Source organism: Drosophila arizonae, chromosome 4, assembly GCF_054131065.1.
Source record: "Drosophila arizonae isolate 15081-1271.41 chromosome 4, UAZ_ARI_1.0, whole genome shotgun sequence".
NCBI lineage: Eukaryota > Metazoa > Arthropoda > Insecta > Diptera > Drosophilidae > Drosophila > Drosophila arizonae.
Window position 1 is genome coordinate 18,237,093 of NC_142924.1, and position 22,023 is coordinate 18,259,115.

Below are 22,023 nucleotides of genomic sequence, written 5' to 3' on the forward strand. Positions count from 1 at the left end.
ACTAAATAAGAATAACGCTGGGTTTTTAAAAATGCATATCAGAATGAAGCAGACGATTGTATAGATCTATCTATTCACACATCTAAAAATAGTTACAGCTTTATACTAGTTACTTATATTTCAAGTATAAACTCGAATCTCGAATCAAATTGAAATAATAATCTGAACTTGATGTTAAACAAACACACCTAATAAAGTCACAGTCACGTTTCAGAATATCGTGTAGCGCAGTGTAAAGCCATGTGTAAACCTATAATTGTGTATTATGTTCGATGGCCGAGTGAATCGACAGTTTATGAAGCTGTTTAACAGTTAACATAGTCAAGTCAAGTAGCTTTCACAGACATATGAACATATATAGATATACATACGTATATGTGTATGGATATTGATAGATATGTGAGCTAACAGGCTTACATTTACAGTTATAAAAGGTCAGTACACACTTGAGAAAATCCAATATTCATATGCCATATAGTAGCATACATATATAGATCTATAGAGAAGTTGACGGAAATGTGTTTATATAATCATTGATTGATGCCTTAGCAATTGAAACAGATTCTCTTGAGTTCCGGAACAAAACAATAATATCTATTTACTTATGCATTGCACAATTCGTTCAGAGTGTTAAAAAACAGGCGTTAAATTAATGCTTTGTATGTATTACATCACGCTTTATATTATTTATATATATTTATATTTTCATATACATTATGTACTCTGATATAAGTATATATATTTATTTCACATTTTTTATTAGATATTTCTTTTTAATTTTTTTTTTTTTTTTTTTTTTTTTTTTTTTTTTTTTTTTTTTTTTTTTTTTTTGCTGAACTACGCCTCGCATTTGATTTGCAATTTAATTATCAATTTAAAATTGAAATTGTTTGCGGGCCACGCCTAACTCACCCATACGCCCGCCCTCTGTTCCAACTCGCTTTTCGTTCCAATTTTGACATGTGTTTCTATGTGTGTGTGTGTATTTGTATGCGTGTGTGCTTTTTTTTGTCAAGGCTGCGAAATTTGTCTCTGCTGTGTTTGTTAATTTTGTATATATACGATAATTCTTTTGCGTGTCTGTTTTTTTTTTCTTCTTATTTTTGTTTTGTTCTTTTTTCGTTTTTATATATACTTTGTATTTTTATTTGTTGTTGTTTTGACGGCGGCTTTTACCTTGAACTTCAACTGGAATAAACTTGGCGCGCTCAGCTCTCTGAATTCAGAATTCCTACAGCACCTATAAATAGCTGAAGAGTGGTTGACTGGGTAATACCCTAAATATTGAAATGAATGGAATGGGAATAGGAATATCCCACATGCACACTATCCCCCTCTTTCTCTCTCTTTGTTGTTACAAGATATATATGAAAGCAAAAATATAGACGTGAATAAATCAAATTTTATTTTATTTTGTTTATATCGTTGTTTTATAAAATTCTTCTTTATTCTCTCTATTTCTCTCTTTATTTATCCAAGCTAAACAGAATTAAGTCTTTCAAATTCAAAAATACAATGAATGCTAGTGTTAAAAAATAAAATTTATTTAAAAACTATTTTTTTAGTTTATTATAATAATGACTTATAAAACTTTATAATATATATTTCAAGAAAATGTAATCAATTTGCCTTAAGTATAAATTATATTAATACATTTATATAATAAAAAAGTTTAACTTAGCACACTATGCAAAATATTACGTATACGTACATATATAGAAATATGCGTATACTCTATATAAATAAAAATATATACATATAGGTAAAAATAAAATGTATATGGATTCTGTTTTCTTTTCTATTTAAATTATTTCTTAAAATATGATTAAAATAGTTATTAAATTATTTAAAAATTTTGAATAATATTTATTTTGAATTATTATGAAGAGAAATTTATAATTTCATATATTCAACAGTATTTAAATTAATTTAAAATTTCCGATTAATATTCCAAGTTTATCTAATATGATTTTAAATAAGAACATGCGATATATTTAATTTTATTTCAAAATATATTTAAAAATATTAATACAAATAAAATTGTACTTTATTTAGATGCATTAAAAATATAAAACTTATTTAATATAGATATACAAAAAATATGTATAAATATATAAAAAATTTATATAAATATATTGAAACTAAAATCAAATTTCCAATTAAATTATAACATTTTATTAGCATTAATTTTACATAAATAAATACAATTTGAATTAAGTTGTCCAAAGAATTTAATTGGCATTTAAGCAAATGAATTGCATTTCCCATTCATTTAGCTGTGATTAATTTGTATGGCGAGGGTTTTTTGTTTGTTGTATTCCTTTGCTTTTCTTTTTTTGTGCTGTTGACGATCCGGCAGTTACCCTGGAAACCTGTTTCACGGCAAAGGTGCCGGAGACCCAGTTAAAAGTGACAGTTGTGGAGGACGGCTCCAACGGGTGCCAAGTCAGCGGCAATCTAATGCTATACATGCATAAATTTATATACATATACATATATATATATATATATATACACACATATATATGGGCACATATGGTTGGCCAGTCGAGCAACTGATTTTGTATTTATTTATTTTATTTTATTTCATTTCTCACTTTCTTATTTATTTATTTATTTTTTTATATACTGTCGCCTGGTTAATAAATAAACAAGTCTGGCATTTGTTGCGGCTTATTAAAAGTTAAGTAAATAAAAGTCAAGGCCAACTGGGGTGCTGCTGGCTGCTGTTTGAGTCAAGATAGAGATTTATGTGGCCTTTAAATGGGTCGATGCCTGTGAAAGTGTTGGTCAAGAAGAACAGGCTGTCTGTGTGTGTGTGCGTGTGTGTTACCTGCTGCCTGCCATAGCTGAAATCCCTCAATTCCATGGAAGCGCAGCACAATTTCAATGTCAATGTCACGCACACGCTGCGCCTCGCTCAGAGATAGATCTCAAGCGTTGTTCGCCTATCAGCTGTCCCACTCTCGCTCTCACACTCGGCGCGCGTGTGTATGTGTGTGAGTGTGTTAATTCGATTGAAAGTCTCTCTCTCTGCCTCCCTCCCGCTCTCACTCACTGGCTTTCTTTCGCTCTGTGTGTGTGTGCGTGTGTGCGTGCCAATCAGAAACATTTTGTTTTCACTATTGTTATGCGAACGACGCCTCTGTCCACGCAGACGCATTCGAGGAAAAGCTTTAATGCACTCAATCAAAACAATGAAATATGAATGAATTAATAATATTGATATGTCAACACCTTCTACTGCACAGTTGTTTATACTGAAAACGTATGCGTAATAGCTGATGTTCTAATAAATATTAATCAATTTCATATGAGATATATGTGAATTATATGACATTTACTTTTGTCTATTATATTTACTTTTGATTAAGATAAAGAACGTCAAAGGTTCAATTTATAATTCTATAAAGTTTACATATTTAAATGTAATATTGCTTGGGCTCTGAAAATTTGAGAAAGATAATTTCGATGGGGGATTTAAACGATATCATTAAGCCGATAGTAGTTAACGATTATTCGAAATTAACTCGATCGACAGGGACCTACACAAAATAAAGTCTCTAGCTTTTATGGGCTCTGAGATTGACGACATCAACTCAGCTCTACGCCCTATTCAATATTAAATATAGGCTCTGGCTAGGCGCTCTGATTTTCCTGGTTTCTCATTTTCAATCTATTGAATATATAACAAAAAATTTTTAAATTTAAATATCTACCTTATCTACTCCACTCAATGTAAATCACAATAAATCCTAAGAAACTAATTAATCAAAAATATTATTTAAATTTGATAATTAGCAAATATCTTATATAATAATCTATAATTATATTCATATATTATACGCATAATCTTTTTAAATAACAATTATTCAGGAATATTATATGTCATGCAGCATATATAATATAGTTAATATAAATATATACCTGATAAGCACACCTACATATACCTTGTACCTTGTTGAACCGCAAACGATTGGAATTTGATTAGGCATTTGCAAATAATTAAATGAGACCGCATCTTTATACAGGTGTTCGTTAATTGTTTGCTCATGCTGTTGCAAATCTGTTGCTTAGAGAAAGAGGAGAGAGAGAGTGGAAGAGAGAGAGAGAGAGAGAGAGAGAGAGTGAGAGAGAGAATTCAGCTTATTGCGTTCTAATCAACTTTCATTCGAGCCGTTGGCAACAATTTAACTTAATTTTCCGGCTTAGACGACCTTGTTAACATACAAAACAATATATAAGCGATTGTATAACAGTATAGTATAACACTTATAAGTCGAGGCGTAATTTGCATTTACCAAATAGTAATTGATTATGACCTATAATATTATGAAACTTAACTGGTAATCACAAGACCTTGGCGTTATGCAATTATATATATATATATATATATATATAATCATACAAATATATACATACATACATATTTACAATTTGTCATTCGAATAAAACATTTAACGTTTAAACGTTGCTTGGAATCGTATGACAATTGAAATTTAATTTGCACAAAAAACAATCTCATTTCACTTTTGTCTTAAGTAAGATACTTAATCTAATTACAAATAATAAAAAAAAAAAATAAATAAACAACAATTATAACGCATACCTCAAGTTATTGTTAAGAAACTGTTAGCTAAACGCTAAAAAGGTGTGCAAGGTGTATCTAGCGGATAAACAGACCAGATTAAAAGTCAACAATAACAACAACAACAACAAAAATATTAAGAAAACCTGTTTGGAATTATATAATGTGCACTGTATAAATATGCGAATTACAAGTGGGAGCGCAATACAAAACACAACAACAACAGCAACAACAATAATAATAATAACAAATACAACAGTAATAAAAGAACAGCAACAGCAACAGCAAAAGCAATAGCAACAAAAACAAAGCGAAGCACAAGGTCACTTCGACGTCGTCTGACGCGGCAAAGCGGCATTAGAAGCGGAAGAGAAATAGCAACAAAAAATAATACGAGTAATAATAAAAGCAAAAGGCGGGCAACAACACAAAAATGTGACACACTGAAAGCAAATGGAAAGAGGAGAGCGTAGAGCGGAGAGCGGAGAGCGGCGAACAGAGCTGAGGGACAGACAACAGACAGAGCAGGCAGCAAGCAGCAGTAGCAGCGGCAGAGAGCTGAGCGCTGAGAGCAAGTGGGACATAAGATAGATTTATCTGTGCTGCTTGGTACCGTTTGGCAGCGGTGCGAGCGAGAGCGGGCAATGCCCACACACACATTAGACAACAAGTGCAAGGCGTAACGTAACGTAACGTAAAAATCTAGCACACTTCCTGCAAGGTTGTGTGTGCGGGGCGGGGCGGGCCGGGGCGCCGTGACAATTAGCGAAAATCGAATTTGATGACAATTACAGTTACATGATACAGTTACAATGTGACGTGTTGAACTTGAGAGTCAGTTTAACTGCCCCCCCTCTCTCGTTCACTCTCTGTGCGTTAGCTGCGGCACATTTTGTAAGTTTGCAATTACCGAGGCTGAGTAACGGGACCTAGCGACTAGGCCACTCGAGCGTTGATTACGTGGCGAGGTCTTTTGTAATCCCAGGCGCTGTCTACACAATATGTATTTATAAAATATATATTTGATTTTATGATTTGAATAACGGCAATTATATTACAACTAAAAACTAGAAGTAAACCCACATGAAGTTTTTTTATATTTTTATATGTATGTTTTGGGTACATATAAAAACTGTATGTATGTATATTTTTTATACTTTTGGTTTGGTTTGGTTCGACAGCTTCGTTTGAAGGTCGACTCTGAGTCATTGGGTAAAAGTCTAAAATTTCTCAACCTCATCTGAGTCATCTGAGTTTTGAGCGATAGCCCCCAAATGGTCACGCAGTGCTCTATGTAAGACACATTTGTTATAAATCTGAGCAGAGAGAGTGAGACAGACGCAAAGATTTTTGCCGATAGCCAAGAAGGCCAAGGTATGACAGTATGACAGTATTGAGGAAATATCATTTAAGTACTTGAGTATACGTATTTAATTACGTACAGCAGATGATCTTCAGTATGCACTTTATCTATTATTTATAATATAATAGTGCATATAATAGTATATTTAGATAACCACAGTATTGGCTCTGCCTTGAGGTGTCTAATGCTAGCTGTTATATATTAAATATATCTAAGCATTGTCTATGACACGCCACCCAAGTCGTTTTTGTATAACACATTTAGGTCATGAACCGGAAATGTCTTAATTACGCAGAGAATAAGTGAGGCTCGAAAGTCAAATTGCATGCTGAGTGAGAGTGAGAGCGTAAGCAAAGGGCAGAGGCAGAGACAGAGGCCGAGGTAGAGGCTCGACAGAGGCAGAGGCAGCAGTAGAGCAAAGGCAAAGGCAAAATCAGAGGCAGAGGCAAAGTCAGAGGCAAAAGCAGAGGCAGGAGCAGCGACATCGACTGCGGCAGAGAGTGCATAAATAAGGCTGGAATCAAGTCAAATAATTAAACCGGCCAGCAGAGCAGAACAAGCGAGCAGAAAGGGCGAATAATTTTTTCTTTTTTGTGTAAATTGTATATGAAGTGTAAGACCAGCAAAAAAAAAAAGAAGAGTAAAAGAAAACGAAATCAACGCGCAGAGAATGGCCAGACAAAGGTCTGAAATCGAAAGAAATAAAAATAAAAAAAATGATAAAAACAAAAACAAATAAAGTAAAATCTGTGCAGACGATGACGAAGACGTCGACGGCGACGTTGAACTGCGCAGCGAAGACCTTGAACTTTGGAAAAACAGCATGCAGAGCAGCCAAAGCAAGTTGAAGAAGCAGAAGGAGAAGTGAAAGAGAGGGAGCACAGACGAAGCTGTAGATAACATGCACAAGCAGTGAGCATAAAATCAAATTGAAGAAGCGCTGAATCAAGCCGCGACGGCACATGCACAATGTAGGGCAAGCAGGCAGGCAAAAGGGCAGAGCACCGAAGAAGAGGCAAAAGAGGAAGAAGAGCATGAAGTGCAAAAGAGCGGGCATGTCTATGTCTGCTTATTAGCTGGATCAGCGCAAAACAGAACTGGTTAAACGAGCGTGCGCGCGTGAGTGAGCAAGACAGATAGAGAGGGAGAGTGAGGGCGATAGGCTGTGAAAAGGGCAAGCGAGTGCAGTGGCCAGAGCGAGAGGCAACGACAGCGCGCTGGGCTGCAAGTGCCATTGACCCACAAGCAAAAGTCGTTGGCTTCTGCTGCTGCTGCTGCTGCTGCTGCAGAGGGATCCGACTGGAACGGCAGCACGAAATGGAAGGACTAGGGCGTTGGGCTGGGCCATTTTACAAATGCAAACAATAAAGCAACGCAGAGACCTTGATATTGTCAACGACTTGGCGGCTGAAGTTTATAAATACAAATCAGCGCGCAGTCAGGCTCAGGCCCGCCGGCAAGAACAGGTAGAGAGAGAGAGAGAGAGGCACAGAGACTAGGCCGCTATTTATATCACGCTATTTTTGTGCAGCTCCACGAGGATTTTTCGCGCCTAAAAAAATGACTCGACGCAGCTTACGCTTGCGTCCTTGACTTAGGTCAATAACTTGGGCGTAACTAACATATGAGATCTGTTTGAAGCCAACTGGAATAGATAAATGTATATGCATGCCCATATATATGTATATGTATATCGGGGCAGCACATTAACCTACTGTATCCCTACGCTTAAGCCCCAACTAGCGGTGCCCGTATTTATGTGCAGCCATTGGAAAAATGTCAAGTGCCATGGCCCTGACCTGACCTCCAATTTACACTAGCCAAATGCAACAATAACAACGATTGGGTGTTCGCTGTCCAACCGTCGCCCCTCCTCGGATTTTCATTGCCAACACATTCACGTTCAATGTCAGGTTCATGCACGTCAACTGAAATGCAAATGTTGTTCGGATGCGATGGGTGGGACGGGGGCCGTGAGCAGGAAACGCCACTGAGCGGCGGGGGCCAAATATGTACTTTAGTTTAAGGTCAGAGGTACTATAAACCCATAAACTAGGAAGTACTGGCAATGAGGGTAATCCCCAAAGGGAGAGAGAGAGGGAGAGAGAGGGGGAGTGAGCGAGAGTCCAGTTCTGCTCATTCCTGTTTTCATTTTAAATTTATATATATAAATATATCTTTTTATTTACTTGTGATGCAGATAAATAGGGGAAAGGAACTTTTTACTTAGTCTAGTAAATTTGGATGTAATACACTCTTAACTTCATTTAACCCGCTTAGCTCTCACTTTGATGTAACTGAGTTGCTCCATTTATCAATTAAAATCTATTCAACATATATATTACGAGTAGAAAACTTTTCCGAGAGATCCTACTGGGCAAAAGGAGCAGGAAATTTTACAGTTTGCGTTAGACTTAATCAAATTACGTAGCAATTGAGCAAGTTTATCGTAACCAAGAACTGCTGAGGGAGCTGGAGGGAGACAGAGAGAGAGAGAGAGAGAGGGAGATAGAGAGTTCAATGGAGCAATGAGGGAACATAACTCTGATGATGCGATATGAGCCAGAGACCTTCTGCACTTGACAAGTTCTTGCTCAGGGCCAATGGCTGGAAATGCGGATGCGGCAACAGTCGTTGAGGTGACATTGGATAACAAGGACAACAACAATGTGAATTCCGAGTAAATTGTGCAATCAGGAATATTCAAGTCCAAGTGCGAGGACAATGACTGAACGGAGTTGAGAGCGTCGCTTGCGTCAACAAAGTGCAGCTAAAATGGCAAAGCGGGCGTATACGTAATATTGAAAGAGATACATATTGAAATATATATATATATATATATATTTTCTATATTCTTCATATACTTATATAATGGACAGACGTTGGCCGTCAATAGCGCAGCAGGAAAATCGATTTTGGTTTTGGCTTTTCTCTAGTTTGTTATTAGTTCGTCTAACCCAATTCAAAGCGCTGCTCGCTACATTTCACTTTCTCTCCCACAAATTGAGATCTATTTTTAACAAAATAGAAACAAAACAAAAAGAATATATATGTAAGTGTGTATGTTTATATATATTGCCCCGGCAGCAGGGTCATCAGCGCTGCTGTGCCTGAATGATGAAATTTCTTTGACAATTATAATTGGTTTGGCTTGGTTTGGCCTGGGTTGGCTTTGCTTAGCCGGCCAGTTTGGCTCACTTCCGTGCAATGGGCACACTTGGCTGGCTGCCCACTGTGCTGCCGGCTGACGTCGTTGCAGCGGCCCCTCCTCCTCAGCGCCCCACAATGTCTGCCCCCAGAAATTTACGTTCGCATTGGCCGCATTGACCTCACCCACATTACTTTTGCACAGTTGGGCGACATTGAAAATGTATTTTTATACACATACACACATACGTATGTAGTGGTATGTATGTATGTATGTATGCTGGTGCCCACGGACAGGAGGCACGATGATCGCTCCACTCGATTCGCATATTTATTGCTTGACCACGAGACCGCCTCGACTGCTTCCGTATTATAAGTTTGTATACAGAGAGATTGATGAGCAGGTGCCCAGAGGTGTAGGTGAGTGCAAAGGGTGGCTTTTAATAGAGCAACAGATGATTATCTCTGAATATAAATAGAAATATGACAAGTCAAGGTTATTTTATATATGCTGTATAGATTAGGTTAATCTTTATATAGGGCATCTTTAGGTCGTTCATTTTCTACTACAAATATTTGCAATTATTTCCGTTTGACTTTTATTATTGTTACTGGAAATCGAAATGCAATAATATGCCAAAATTTTTGTTTAATCTATTTTTAAATGATTGGAAAAGACTTTAATATAGCCAAAATTGGAGATCACACATTGAGGTATACCAATATAAATAGAGTATTTAAAAGAGTATCGATTGAAGAAAATTATTAAAAGAAAATTTATCAAAAATTTAAAAAAATATTGAATTTTTTCATTTGTTAATAAATAAAAATAAAATAAAAAATATATAAATATACAATTATAAATTATAAATATATAATATAAAAAAATGTTCTTAAGCATTTTTATTTACAATGAAATAACACATTTATTGTCATAAAATTAGAATAAATATAAAAATAAAATTAACAAAATGATATATATAAATATTATTTTATATATATATTTGTATTATAATTTTGTAACAATAAATGTATTAGTTCATTTTAAATAGGTATGACAAAGAACTCAAACTATTTTGTTATGTTTTTTATATTATATATTTATATTTATTATTTATTTTTATACAGAATAAAATATATAAGAAAATGAAAATTTTTTAATTTTAATATAAGTTATATAATAATTAAAAAAAAATAAAATACTTATGTATATATAAAATACTACATAAAAAAAAAAATAAAATAAACAAAATATTTAACATTAAAAAAATAAGTTAAATATATTAGGTATAGAAAGAAAGGAAATCTAATGAAATTTCATAAATTGTTTTAAATATGTTATGTAGTTTTATATATTTAAATATATGAAAATCTTTATGAAATTGTTTATTGGACTTTATTCAATTGAAAAGATTACAAATTTATTGCTTTAATTTAACAATTTATTCATATTTAATACAATTAAGCCAGCCTATTTATTCATATTTATTACAATTGAGCCATAGGCTTATAAGCTATTTCCGCTCAAAACGTAATTCCTCAAGTAATATTAATCGATCTTATTTATAGATTATATTTTAAGTTTTTAGCCACAAGATAAACATATAAATTTAAAATTGTTTTAAATATATAGTGTTTATCAGCATTTTGTGGTGTTTAGTCGCACTAGCAGATTATCATGGGCACAGCTGTATATACTATAGTATATATTTCTACTATATTTCTCTATATACTATAAGATAAAAATTGCCAATGTCAAGGCTTTCTAAACAATCTTGCAATGAAATTATAATACTTTTCGACCAGGGTATAATAAAAGCAGTTTATGGAAGGCTTTAGGCATGGGTCTTGTGTAAGCCAAATGGAAATAGCACCTACACACACAAACACACCTATGTATATATACATATGTATATATATTAGTCTGTTCTCAGCACAAAAATGTGTGTCACTCACTGCTTGGCAAACAACTACATGTAGAGCAAACGACCGATAGAAAGAGATGCAAGTAGAGAGGCTTTCTCTCACACTCTCATTACCTCTCTCGCCCTCTCTCTCTCTCTCTCTCTCTCTCTCTCGCTCGCTCGCTCGCTCTCACTCTTTCATTCACTCACTTGCGCGTTCGAGCAAGCGAAAAGTAAAATGAAAATAAATTGTGATGGTCAAGGTCGTTGGCGTGCGCTTTGCGTAATAAAAAAAAAAAAAAAAATACAACACTACGACAACAGCAACCACAACAACAACTGTAAAATGTACAAACAAAATAGATAAATAGACTTAAGGAGAAGACGTAGGCAAAGGCAGAGGCAAATAGCATAGTCATAGCAAGGGTACAGAACAGACTAAACTACTTAAAGATACTTTTTCGTCTCAGCTGGATGTTCAGACTCCTATTTAGTATTTATCTCCCCCTCTTGCTCTCTCGTTCTCTCTTTATATATATATATAGCTGTAAATAAGAAATAAAACGGCAGTTAAGAAAATTTACTGCAAGATTCAAAGATAGTTGTTAGCTTTGCATGGAGGCAACTTCTTTTATATGCCAGGCTATTGCCTTTGGGATACATTTTTGTATTAACTGGAATATTAAAATCTTGTTTCTTGTTTCTTTAGAATTTATGAAATAAATAGATTGTTTTATTTTATTCGTAAATATTTATATTTCTTTATTTAATTTTTTATTCGTAAAAAAAAATGTTAAAAATATATAAATATTCAGCTCAATAAAATTAAAAAATTAAAATAAATTAGCCATGTTAAAAAGCTGACTTCAGCAGAGACACTTAACTTTGAGATATTATTTATATTTTGCTGAGTATCTTACATATTGAAAAGTTTTCAAATGAAAACTGGAAAAACGTTAGTAAAGTTAGGTAAAATTAAAGTTAAGAAAATTATGTTTTATCAATGCTATTAATTACTTGTTTATTTTATTATTATTTATTTTCATTATTATTATTATTTATACATTTTTTTAAAATTTATTTTTATTATTATTATTATTATTATTTATACATTTTTATTTATTTTCATTATTATTATTATTATTTTTATCATTTTTTTTATTTGTTTATTTCACTTTTGTTTATTATATATTACAATTGATTATGAAAAGTAGTAGAATTTAAAAATCTTATTTTTTCTACATAACTAAAAATAGGTAAACAAATACTGATAAATTTATAAAGCTTAACTCAACTTTAGGTTTGGAATCTTTTGTATCCTTCAACTTTTAGATACTTTTAATTTTATCAAATTATTATTACTTTTTCATTACTTCAGCTAGCTTAAGTATATATATCTTCTTAAATCTAACAGCTCTCATATCTAACAGTTACTACTTTGAGATACTTTTTGATTTACCATGAGATACTTTTAGTTACCTTACAATGCAACATGATTCAATATTAATTTGTTTCCGCTGCATTTACGCCGTGCTTCAGCTGCAGTTAACTAACCACATTTTCAATAAAATTAAAGTAGAAACCTATCCATCTAATTAAGTTGCAATTAGTTGGGCTAAGAGGCAGCACATGTGCTTGCAACATGCAGCCAAAGACAGATGCAATTGCTCGTTTTTCGCAGCAGCCCCAAAGCTCTGTATTAACGGCATTTTTCGTCCAAGCCAACGCCAAGTAAACTGAAAAGTTGTGCTAAATGTCACTCAAACCTAATTACGTTGCAATTAGGTTCAATTGGTGGCAACTGTTTCTGCGTGGCAGCAATTAGTTAGCAGCTTGCAGCGTGCCACACGAGAGCGCGAAGGGCGACCTTACTGCACAGGACACGCGTGCAACGGCTTCACGAAGGTTACCAACGATCAAGGGCAGCTCAATGCCACAGTCGAGAGTCGGATCCTTGAGGGGCGCCACCATTCAGTATGTTGCATGTTATTGTGGCTGGGTGGGTTGGGTGGTTGCTCCGACTGTCAAGGCCTTTCAGCAAAGCTTTTGTTTTTTGCGTTTTCGCAACAGCTGTTTGGCTGCTCTCAGCTGACGTTTGGCTGCAACTGTTGCGCTGTTGCAACAACTTGTGGCGTGTCTAATACTAGTTCACTCACTCTCTCTCTCTCTCTCTGATTCTCTCTTTAAGCTGCATAGAGTTGCCTACAGTTCAGAATGCAGCAAAGCTCATCAGTTGCAGTTGCATTGCAAAGCTTTGGCCTGTTCTCTGACAACTTAAGCTTTGCCTTAATAGTTCGTGATGCAACCCAGTTAGGTGCGCTGCCCAAAGCTTTGGCACCTCCGCAAAGCTTTTCGGCTGCAGCTTTATTCTAGCTAATTTCAAATGCATTTTTTACTTAAAAGGTTGCAATTATCGCAGTTGCCTGCAGTTGGGGCAGAGCTTTTTGAAAGCTTTAAAATGTGACGTGAGCTGGGAAATTTTTTATGGATTTCTATAACAGTATTTTAAATTGTTAGATAGATTGAAAGGAAAAATACTTTTCATTATTTAATCATTTATTTCTATTTTAGGGAACTATTTTTAGAATTATAATTAAAAACTATTTAATTTCCCATCTATTATTTTTTCTATTTATTTATTTTTGTATGATTAATTATTTGTATATTAATTAATTAATTTTTTTCTATTATTCTTATTTTTAGATATTTTTTTAAAATTAATTTATTATTATTATTATTTTTTTTTTTTTTTTTTTTTTTTTTTTTTTAACCAATTTTTTCACCTAATGTAAACTATTTTTTACTTTACTTTTTCTATTTTTGGCATTGCTTATATTGTTCACGCTTTTACATAAACGTTATTCGTGTTTTATGAGTTCAACCCAACATTAATTTAATTCTGCGGCTAGCTGGAATACGAAATATGAGCAAAGTTTCTCACTAATGTTTCTTTAGTATTATTATTTTTATTTTATTTTATTTTTTTTTTTTTTTTGGTATTTTATGTTGTCATATTTCACTTGTATTACCGTTAGTAAATGTTGACCAAGAGATGGAAAGTCTAAGCAGCTTAGACAAAGCCGAAATTAAATTGCCCAGGGGTTGGGAACTTAGGGGTTGTTAATGGAGTGGGCATCCATAATACCCATACGCCCACACAGTCAGCACACAGAAATATGTATACAACTGTATGTATGTATGTATATATATACATACATTTCGCTCTCACACGTATTAGCACTTTGTCAAGTCTTTTTTTCTGTCGACTTTAACTCTCTTCTTTCAGTTTGCTTGCCACTGCATACCCTGTAATTGCACAGCCACATGATGGGGTAGTCTAAGTGACAAATAAAGCCGCTTTTGTTTTTCCTTTTGCTTTGCTCTCTGCATCTAAGGTAGCTTAGCCTTACAGGGTATCTCTGACGCCATCATCAGCGTTTTCTAATCTTGTGGCGTGTGTCGAATTTCGCTCGTTGGCATTTCGTTATTGGCTTATATACATTTTGATTGCTTGGCCTTGACTTTCAGTAACCTCTCGGTTAATTCTAGTGTTATTAATGAAAAGCGCTCAGAATTCGCGGAATTCGTGCTCTCAGCGCTCTCAGCACTCGCCCGGCGAGCTACGACGCGTCTCTTTGCCTTTTATCAAGTAATTGAATTTGTTAGTTATATTGATAAAAACAGAGAAAAGAAAAGAAAATAAATGGAAAGGAAAAAGAAAAGCAAAAGTAGAAGGCAAAGGCAAAAGCAAAAGCATTCTTAGCATACTTCAGCTATTTATGGCCTCCTTCAGCAATCAGCGCCAACTTTTCAGATACTTAATTATGATAAATGAATGTAACTGAACCGTGCGGAAGCCTACCTCAAAAGTACATAAACAAACATACACACACACACACACACACACACACAAATGAGTTTGTCACTTTGCATATTTCGCTGGAAATTTGCCACGCGTAAAAGTTTGGCAAAAATCTGTCACCAAGCTGTTACAATTCTCTGCGACGCAGAACTCAAATTCATGGTCAATGTGTCAAACACCCCCCAAGCACAGCCCCAACCACCCAAGCAGCCTCCTGCCCAGGCTCAAGCTCAATGCACGCACTGTTGTGCTAGGCCTAAACGACAGCCTGCCTTACTCCCTCTTTCTCTCTCTCACTCCCGCTCTTTGCATTTTCCTGCCTGTTTTTCCGAGCTAAAAATAACGTTACATACAGACATACCAGGTCTCCCGTTTCTGCCTACCCAAATTTGTCTTGCGTTGACTCTGTCGCCCTTAATATTCTCACTTGTTTGCCCTCTCTCTGTCGCTCTCGCTCTGGCTCTCACTTCCCCTTCCTTTGTTGCGCGTCCCCTTTCGGCCCATCGATTTGTTGCTTGGCATTCTGTTTTCGCCTATTGCTATTGTTGTCGTTGTTTATTCTTCTTCTCTTTTTGTATATTTTCATTACAGCCAAAGCCCATTTTTTATTATGGTTTTGAACTTGGCCTAGAGAAGCAATTAATAAAGAGACATTAAGCTGCAACACAACACCTTTTTTGTGGCCAACTATTCACACTTGTTGGCTCTTGAGTTAGGCCAGAAATAAACTTGAATATATATATATGTAATAGAAACGGATATATACAATATATATATATATATATATATAAAAAAAAAACGCGCCTGAGCACAACATTTTATGTATTTAAATCTTGCTTGAAGCAGAATATTTTGAAAACAATTTGAAACTTAGATTAAACGTATATATTTTTTATTAAATTTTATATATTTTTTTTTTAGCAAATTTTTTTAATATTTCTTCCCGTCTCTATCTTATTGTTAAATGTTAAATATTTGTTTAGCTTATTATTATAATTATAATTATTTTTAATATTTATTGTTGTTTATTATTATTCTCAATTATTGTGAATATATTTTATAAATAAGTCTAAAATATATATAACATATATCTAATATATAAAAAAAAATCATAACTAATTTTATTTAAATTAAGCTTAAGTAAATCTTTTAGAAATATGTATTATGGTAACTGTTTTCTGCAGTTTATATATAGCTAACAGATTATTCCTTTTAGGCCTAAATGTATATATGTATATATATACATATATACATTATTAAAATAACACATACACGTACGCACATTATTGGTATTTATAAATATTTTGTTTATGCCTCTCGCATCATCAATAATGCGTATTAGCAAACAAAACACATACAACCAAAAACACATTCAATTCATAGCGAAATTCATAATAAATACAGCAATAAATAAGTGGAAGCATGAGAGAGAGTGAACGTGTGAACGAGAGGGAGTGAGAGAGAGAAGGAGCGAGAGAGGTCAGGCAGGCATACGGTACGTATGGGTTATGGAAGACTTGTTTCAAAGCTTTTCCGCATAATTTTGTTATTTCCTCTACCCAACACCCACACATATATACTCTCTCTCACACACATACACACACACACACATAATAAAGAGCCAACTGTCGCACAATGTGCATACGCCTCAATAGCAGCAGCAACAATAAAGAAAAACTGCTGATTAAATATACACCTAATGCCACGGCTGTTTCTCTATATACAACACTTACATACATATGTATATATATATATATATATATATATACCCGCATATATATGCATGGGCCTAACAGCAGCCGAAAACTCTGCCGAGCCGAACGGAAACGAAGGCGCGCACTCGGGCGGCGGCAAATAAATAGGTGAACGACCGTCGATAATGCGCGACCTTCAAAATAATCTGGGCCAAGTGGAATATCATCATCATTGTTGTTGCTGTTGTTGTTGTCGCTCTCTCTCTCTCTCATTGTGCGTGTGCGTGTGAGTGTGTGTGTGCGTAGCACTTTTTTGTTATGTTTGCCTGCCTGCCTGCCTGCCTGCCTGCCTGCTGCTCTCTGTTCATCCTATGAGGCGCTCGCTCTGGCACCAAACTCTCCTCACACTGTGCCTCTCGCTCGCTCGCTCGCAAGCGCCTAGAGCGAAGCTTTGCGTTTCCTTTTGGCTGTGCGACTGGCATACATTTGATATATCTTAATTTTGTTTTTATTAAGCGAAGATTGTTATAGCAGATAGTGTATATCCGATATAAATTATTGATTTACAAGAGTTGAGCTGAGTTTTATTACTATTTGTTTATTTAGCGCATTTAGTTAAAATTAAAAAAAAAAAACTGAATAATTTTCGACTCTCACATTTTATAATTTATTACAATCAATTTAATTAATTAAATAATATAATAACATATATTTGCTATAAATTACCGTTTGGCAATATACTAAAAAAAAGCTAGGTTTAATTATTTAATTATGTGTTTATTTATTAAATATATTTGTAAATAACAAAAATTATATTAATTAAACATAAAAAATGATATATTTCAATTTTGTTGTTTATATCAACTCGAAAATTGTATTGTAGATATATCTTTAAATATAATATTGATTTACATTAATTTAATACATTCTTCAAATATAATTAAAATTTTTTAAATTAAAATTAAATATGTATAGCTGTTACAAAAATGTATGCTATATTAATTATACCAATTATATAAACTTTATAACTTCTAAGTATTAAAAAAAAAAAAAAAACATAAAGATATTAAAAGCCTAATCAAATTAAAAAAAAAAAAAAAAAAACAAAAAAAAAAAACAATTAGTAAACAACTAGAAAGAAACATAAAGGTCACTGGAATTACGCACTATTTGTATATCAAGATCTATCATTTCTATAGTTCGCAATCACAGCCAAAGCTTAAAGCTCTTTCTCTCTCTCCCTGTGCAGCTTTTGGGATGCCTTTAGGTAGCTTTTTCGAATGTCATTTAGATTGGCCTTAGACAGAGTCATTGCACTTTATTCAGGACAATGACAGTGGCAGCTCTCGATTGCACAGGCAGCTAGGCACGCCCACACACACACCCACATCCACACCCACACAATTTCAGCAATATAACTATGTTATGGAGAGCAAACGCCAAAGTACTTGACTGGAATTTGAATTTTATTGCCGTATTTAATTAAAGATCCGCACTTTATTTATTTTTTTTTTTATGTGCTCCTAATGCTGTCAGCCATTAATAGACGCCTTCTGTGCCATTTGCATGGCTGACAGCGCAGCTGTGGCCATTGTAGCAGTTAGTGTAGGCCGCAAGCCTGACAAACTCTTGTGGCTGGTGTCCTTGCCCGATTTTCCGAGTTCAACAGACAGCAGAAGGTCACAAACATGGCGCTTGGCTTGACGACGTCAAAGGCAAAGCATATTATGACCTGTACAAATAAATAGATACGAAATGTGAAATTAGGTACCTATGAGAGCAGATTGATGGAGATATGAAATAAATAATATAAAGAAAGATTACAATTTCAATAAATGTCAATCAGTTAAATTTAATATTCCACTTATTTATAATTTGGGTTTATTTATAATTTTTTTACTACTTTTTTTACTACTATTTCTGCGAGCTGCTCAGTTTTAATGCATCTGTATAAATTCGTTAAATATAAATAAGCGAAATAATAGGTTTTTTTCTTTCTTTTCTTTACGTTCATCTTTAAAGAAAATGTAAATATCTAAGAATCCTATTCAAGAGTTTCAAAAACTTAAATCTCTATTACTATTTTTATGAGCACAGCTTTATGCATCTATATAAAAAGTATATATATATTACACTAAAAAGTTCTTTTAAAATATTATTTTCATAGATTTTTATTTTAATTTTAGATTCAAAGTCTATATATATGAGATAGATCAAATATTTTTTTAGATACAAATTATGTATATATTTTTTTAATATATGCATAATAATGTTTCAGAACTTTATAAATATCTGAATCTTCGTTTATAATAATATTTTAATCAAGTCAGAACTCTAAGATTAGAACCGAGAGTTAAGTTCTGTTCAGCTATTCAAGTCTGGACAGGTCAGCCCAAAGTCTCTTACCCACTAGACTCATTCGCCAGCCAACGTTCCATTCCAAAAGTGACCTTTCAATCACACAGGGTATTCAGCACATTCTCTTGACTATTTGCGTCCAATGCTCGAAATGTGCTCTAGAGTGCTTTGAGCATGGAGTGGAGCAGAGTTTTGGGTTTGACGGCAATGCAGCTGCCGTTTTAACACGCTTAATGGACCAGCAAAGCGAACAACAATCGAACAACCTAAACAACGACGACCCACTCCAACCCACAAGCACAAGAACAAGCACAACACAATCACAATCATAAGCCAACGACAGTGAACAAAGCGCCAGCCCATGGTATGAATGCAACTCGACTGACCCTGAACTCGGACAACGACACAGAAACTAAGTAAAAAAAAAAAAAAAAAAAAATTGCCACCGTTGCAGGCACTGGCAATTTGTATAAAATGCAGAGCGAGGCAGCAAGTGGGGCAGGCAGTGGGTGGGTGGCACTTGGGTCTGGGTATGTCTGTGTAAGAGTTGCAGGAGCATATAAAAGGTTCAAATACGTTCGCTGACATTTTCGCTGCAGCTCTCAATGTCGCGCTGTTAGTCGCGTTAGTTGAAAACTGAGGATTGGGCCGGTTGAATATGTAGCTCAAGGATTATGTTATGACCACACACATACAGTCACACACAAACACATATTCAAAATCTGGCATGGATACAAACACAGAGATTGGCTTCAATAACTTTCTCACGTCCGAGTCTAAGTTGGCTCTGCTATGTGTAGTTCGTTGTTCGTCACGCGGCCTTGAATGTTTCTTCTGTCATTGACATTTTTACAGTTCATTTAACTTTCGGCAGGATAATATGTTGCATGTCGCATCGAAACAAATTCTTTGAATATAGGATATGCATGAATTACGGACATATACATAAAAAACTAAAACCTAATATATGGATTCAATTAATTAACTCTTATAATTACAATTACATTCTTAAAACTGATATGCATAAATTTGTCTTTTGAATTCACGCGCCTAGATGCAGCTAAAGCTCATTAACACTCTGAAGCAAAGCTTTTACAGCACATTTCCATATGAGTATAACATTGTGAGTAAACCGAATTGTTTGGCTTAACAGTGCTGAAACATCAGCAGACATGCCCAATTGAGTATAACAGCTCCAGCGATCAGACCAACCTTAGCCAGCTGTTCTGCTATGCAGCAGCCGTTACTACTGCAGATAACAGCAGTAAAATTCAATTACAAGTGGCAATCAGTTTATTCCATTTAAAATAAAGCTATATAAATTGTATATATATGCTATAAAAATTTCTATATATATTTTACACTAAATTGTATATATATAATTTTTATTTTCCTTATTTTGCTTTATCAAAGCAAAGTATCAAAACAGTCTCACTGTTAATAACATAACAGCAACTGTAAAAGCTTTTGGGTGCCGCCAGCTGTGTGTTCGGCTGTTAGTGTTGGGTAAAACATTCATTGACAGTGTGTTTGTGTTGTTGTTCCGGTGCTTGGCGCTCAAAAACCTTTTCGGCAATATTTTTGCGAAAAATCTTATGAATGTTGTATGCAATAACAATAGCTTAAATCAATCCAAGTGTCATAAATAAATAATTAACAAATTTGTGAGAGAGAATTAAAGTCCTAAATGCATAATTTATTTCCCAGTTAGAAGTGCTTAAAATAATCATGTGTAAACTAATTGTTGCATTTACTAGATGAAAATGCATAAAGACTTGTCCAAAAATAAAACCCGTAAAAAATTGTCATTTCCAAGCGAATGTGCCAGTGCAATTGTTGCTAATTTGTGATATTTCAAACGAAAATTAAATCATATTTTACTAGATTAAATCATTTGCCAATCTAACGGGTATCTAGAGACTAAACATAGTTAGCTAGCTTATACAATTTTACAAATAATCTAAAAACAAAGAACTGAAAAGGTGCCATAAGAAATTGCTAAAAAAAAAAAAAATCAAGTGATAATAGGACTTTGCTTAATAGCTATAACTATTTAAAAGTAAATTAAAATTAAGAGCACACAAAATTATAATTAAAAGTACTCGCCGCTCAAAGAATATCAAATTCAGCTCAAATCAATAAACTTTTGCCTAAAATTCAAAATGACTGTGGGAAGTCGCGAAGATCTGTTCGCTCAGGCCAAACATATCGATGATACGGAACGTTTAATTGGTCGAGTCTTAGCTGGTGAGTGAGCTGGCTAGCATTAAAAAATTAGATCAACTAATTATGCATATATATATATATATATATATTCTATATATACATATATATCATATGATTTGCTCAATTTGCTTGCTCAAAAATGAGAAATACTTTCGTTTTCTATGGCGTATTTTGTGCGCTGCCTCTGCGGTCATTGAACTCATTAACCTAAATTTTCATCGTGCAAATCAACAGAATTGAAACGCGTCATATAGCGATAGCAGGCAAAAATGTTTTCGCTCTTGAAATACCCTTTAAATATGCGCGAATGGGTTGCTTAGCTCAACTTAGACTCTTTCTCTATCACTCTTTCTCCTTGTCTTTCTTTCTCTCCATCTCTTGCTTTCTCTCTCAGAAGTTAAGCTAAATTCCTTTTCTCTAACTTGCCTTCGCTTTCCTTCTCTCTATCTTCCGTGTGCCACGCTGACGTATACTTAATATTAATTAAGCAAACGTTAATCATACGCCGCATATGCCAATTATAATATACATATACATATATTTATATAAGCTAAGCAAATATCAGAAAAGAACGGCAAATGAGCAGGAGAATGCGTAACAAACGAGTGAGGATGAACACTGAGAGATGAGAGAGCTGTGAGAGGTGAGGGGCGTGCGACAAGTCGGCAAATCTAAACGACGAAACAGCCGAGGCACACACACACGCCGAAGCTAATGCACGAAAGTAAAAGCAACAAGAGCAACAACAACAACAACAACAACGACGAGAACTACAACGATATGAGCTTTGTTATTGTAAAATCTAGGCCATGGACTTGTGCGGTCGTTGAACTTGGCAAACGCCGTTGACTGCCGACTCTCTATAGAAATATAGATAGAAA

The 22,023-nt window shown here is 34.3% G+C and overlaps 1 protein-coding gene across 3 annotated transcripts in view; it reads left to right on the plus strand.

Annotated features, from left to right (window-relative positions):
• The window catches only part of Eip75B (Ecdysone-induced protein 75B), a 124,562-nt gene that overhangs the window by 7,872 nt on the left and 94,667 nt on the right, over positions 1-22,023 (plus strand). Inside the window, exon 1 of one of the 3 annotated variants that reach the window (XM_089468067.1) lies at positions 20,429-21,163. The exons of the other annotated variants lie outside the window; for them this stretch is intronic. Coding sequence (XP_089324193.1) covers positions 21,079-21,163 — 85 coding nt within the window. The 5' untranslated portion in view covers positions 20,429-21,078. Of the gene's footprint in view, positions 1-20,428; positions 21,164-22,023 lie in introns of those variants that run through there. 3 annotated transcript variants of the gene reach the window in all.